Source organism: Fulmarus glacialis, unplaced genomic scaffold, assembly GCF_000690835.1.
Source record: "Fulmarus glacialis isolate BGI_N327 unplaced genomic scaffold, ASM69083v1 scaffold28732, whole genome shotgun sequence".
NCBI lineage: Eukaryota > Metazoa > Chordata > Aves > Procellariiformes > Procellariidae > Fulmarus > Fulmarus glacialis.
This window is the reverse complement of record NW_009196375.1, coordinates 1-2,845: the sequence shown is the minus strand read 5'-3', so window position 1 is coordinate 2,845 and position 2,845 is coordinate 1. Positions and strand designations below refer to the sequence as shown.

The 2,845-nt window shown below is 62.7% G+C and overlaps 1 protein-coding gene across 1 annotated transcript in view; it reads left to right on the top strand.

Moving 5' to 3' along the window:
* TRIM65 (tripartite motif containing 65) overlaps positions 1–2,837 on the top strand; it is a gene marked incomplete at its 3' end in the record, with an annotated part of 4,271 nt that extends 1,434 nt beyond the window's left edge. The window contains 6 exon segments of the mRNA XM_009572190.1: positions 1–82; positions 157–390; positions 869–964; positions 966–1,059; positions 1,392–1,472; positions 2,505–2,837. The exon segment at positions 1–82 is cut by the window's left edge and continues 12 nt beyond it. Coding sequence (XP_009570485.1) covers positions 1–82; positions 157–390; positions 869–964; positions 966–1,059; positions 1,392–1,472; positions 2,505–2,837 — 920 coding nt within the window.
* Positions 2,838–2,845: the final 8 nt, after the last annotated feature.

The window sequence follows — 2,845 nt, the reverse complement described above, 5'->3', positions numbered from 1 at the left end:
GTCTCTGGAAAAAGCCCAGGAGGAATCGGAGAGGATCAAGCGGGAGATGCAGGAGCTGGAGGAGCGAACGTGCAACATCAAGGTAAGGCCGCGGCCGCTTCCATGCTGGGTGCACGGGTGGGAACACGCTGGCTCTCACGGCTCTTCCCCACCCAGGACTCCTCCGAGGGGCTCAGATCGGTGATTCTCAGCAAATTCACCCTGCTGAGGAAAGCCCTGGAGGATTGCCAGCGGCGGACGGTGGCCAGGATCGAGCAAGAGCAGGCGGCGGCGCTGGGGCACGTGGGGGAGAACTGGAGCCTCCTGAAGGACCGCCTGGACATCCTCGGGCAGCACAGGGAGAGGGCTCAGCGCCTGCTGGCCTGCCCCGACCACAGGGCCTTCCTCCAGGTACCGTCCCAGCGCCGTGTCCCTCCCCTGCCGGCCCCGCACGCTTTCAGTGAGGGTAGAGACGTGGTCGACCCCTTCCCCAGGGGGGACGCATCCTCAGCCTGGCTCAGGGATGTGATGGGGCCACAGGGAAGAGCTGCTTTTGGAGGGGTCCCTGAAAAGTTGGGGGGGCGATGCTGGATCGGAGCGGATGGTGCTGCCCGCAGGGCCATGGGCAGCATCTCCCACCCCCAAACCGCTCAGCAAGGCTCTTCCATTGCCAGCAAAATACAAAGTCCTGTGCCGCAGCCCCTCCGCTCCCCGCAGCCTCACACTCCCCCTGCGACTGTCCCCCGTCCCCGCGCACCAGCCGCAGCTAACAGCAGACGTTTTGGGGATGTCCCCGTCACCCGCTGGGGAGATGCGGCGTGTGCGGATGGGATTCGGAGCTGCCGATCCTCCCCAGGCCGTGCATGGCTGTCTGTGCGTCTGTCCGCAGGAGTTCCGCCTGCTCCCGTCTCCGGAGAGCCCAGAGGCGCTGCTCCCCGTGGAGTTTGACGTGGCCAGTGTGGCCGAGGCCATCACTGAGAGCCGACCCCATCCCTGAGATCCTCGCCAATGTCTCCAGGCTCCTGCTGGAGGACCTGCCTGGCTCTGCGGCCCCCAAAGCCCCCGACCCTGTTGGCCAAGGTAACCCTTCTGCTTGCAGGGCCACCCCGAAGGGCTCCAAGTCACCCTTAAGCACAGCCTGGCCCGTGTCACCATGCTGGGGACACGGCTGCCGGGCACAGGGGTTGGGATGGGGACACGCCTCTGCTGTTCAGCAGATGGGTATCAATGGGGTGGGATGAGCTGGGTGGCTTCCCTGTGGCCCCTCCTTGCTGGCAATGCCAAGTTGTGGTGGCACGTGCCCGCTCCCAGGCTTGGATACGATGGACTTCCTCCTCCTCCTCCCATCGGAGCCAGGAAGGAACAAGTTTTTGGGTGGCATCACTCAAAATGCCTGTCCCTATCCTCCACAGGCCTGGTGCATCCCCCGGGGCCGGCGGTGAAGGTGGTGGCCCCTCTCCCCGAGTGCCAGCTCCGAGCTCAGCTTCTGAAGGGTGAGGAGCACGTGGGGGTCTGGAGGGACAGCACCCCACTGGGGTCCCCAGCAGCAGATTTCACCAAGCTGAGCTCTTCCCTGGGAGGAGGGTGGCATGGCTGCGGTGACGGGGGCTCCTTCCCTGGCTCTCCCAATCCCTCTCCCTAAATGCAGAGAAGGGTGTTGCAGGGCCGGGGTGGATGGGCTGGGGGACACTGCGCAGCACCAGTGCAGAGCCCGGCCTGCAGTCATCGCTCTCTATCCAGGGGTATGGCCCCAGTGCTCCCAGCCGCAGTCCTTCGTGTCCCCTTCCCTCCCTGGGCCCATCCCACTCCAATTCCTTAGGGATTTCTTCAACGCTCCTTTTCCCATTTCCTCCCTGTTGGGAAGAGGGTTGGATAATGTTTAGGGCATGTTGGTCATGTCACTCTTGCCAGGGAGGCGATCGATGCCTACGGGACCCCTAAGGATTCCTTCCATCAGGCCCCACAAAATGTTCTCAAGGTTATTACCAGGAAAAAAAATGTTATTTATGGGCAAGGGGCATGAGCCCAGCGCAGCTGGCCTGGCCGGGTTGTTGCGGGAGGAAGGTGAGTGCTGGTGGCCGGTGAGTGCCTGCGGCAGGAGGAGTTATCGCAGCCCATGCAGAGGAGAGTAACTCCCCGCAGTACCGTATTTGCTCACTTAAAGCCTGGTTTTCTCCCCACCCACAATCATATTTTTTGCTCTTAAAACCAAGCACATCTTTTCCAAAATGACCACGGAGCTACCGCTGCTGGCTGGCTGTGAGCTGGGCTGTGCGCGAAGCGTTGCCTCGGGGTGCCTCGCCAGCTATTTCTGGGCTGTTTCCGTTCCTTCTAGCAGGCGGGTGGGCAGGTATCGCATCTCACCCCACTCCCCTTCCCCTCCAAATGTGCTACAACTTGTTCCCTTCTATTTTGGGAGCCAGCCCTACGCAGTTTAAACTGCATCACCGTTGGGGGGGCTTACACCGAGGGTGTAAAGGTCTGATGAAGCATTTCAGCCCCATCCATGCCATTGCTCTTCCCAGACCACCGCAACCTGACCTTCGATCCCGAGACGGCCAACAAGTACCTGGAGCTGTCAAAAGGTAACCGGAAAGCCACGCACGGCCCCGGTGCCATCCGCGGGCAGCAGGAGCAGGGACCCCGCTTCGAGCCCTGGCAGGTGCTGTGCACGCAGGGCTTCGGCCATGGCCATCACTACTGGGAGGTGAAGGTCTCCAGCCACTCCGTCATCGTGGGGGTGACCTACCGCAGCCTCCCCCGGGAGCGGCAGCAGGGCCACAAGTTCAACATCGGGCTGGACGGGGGCTCGTGGGGGCTGCAGGTGCGGGAGGATTGCTACCTGGCCTGGCACAAGGGCTGGGCA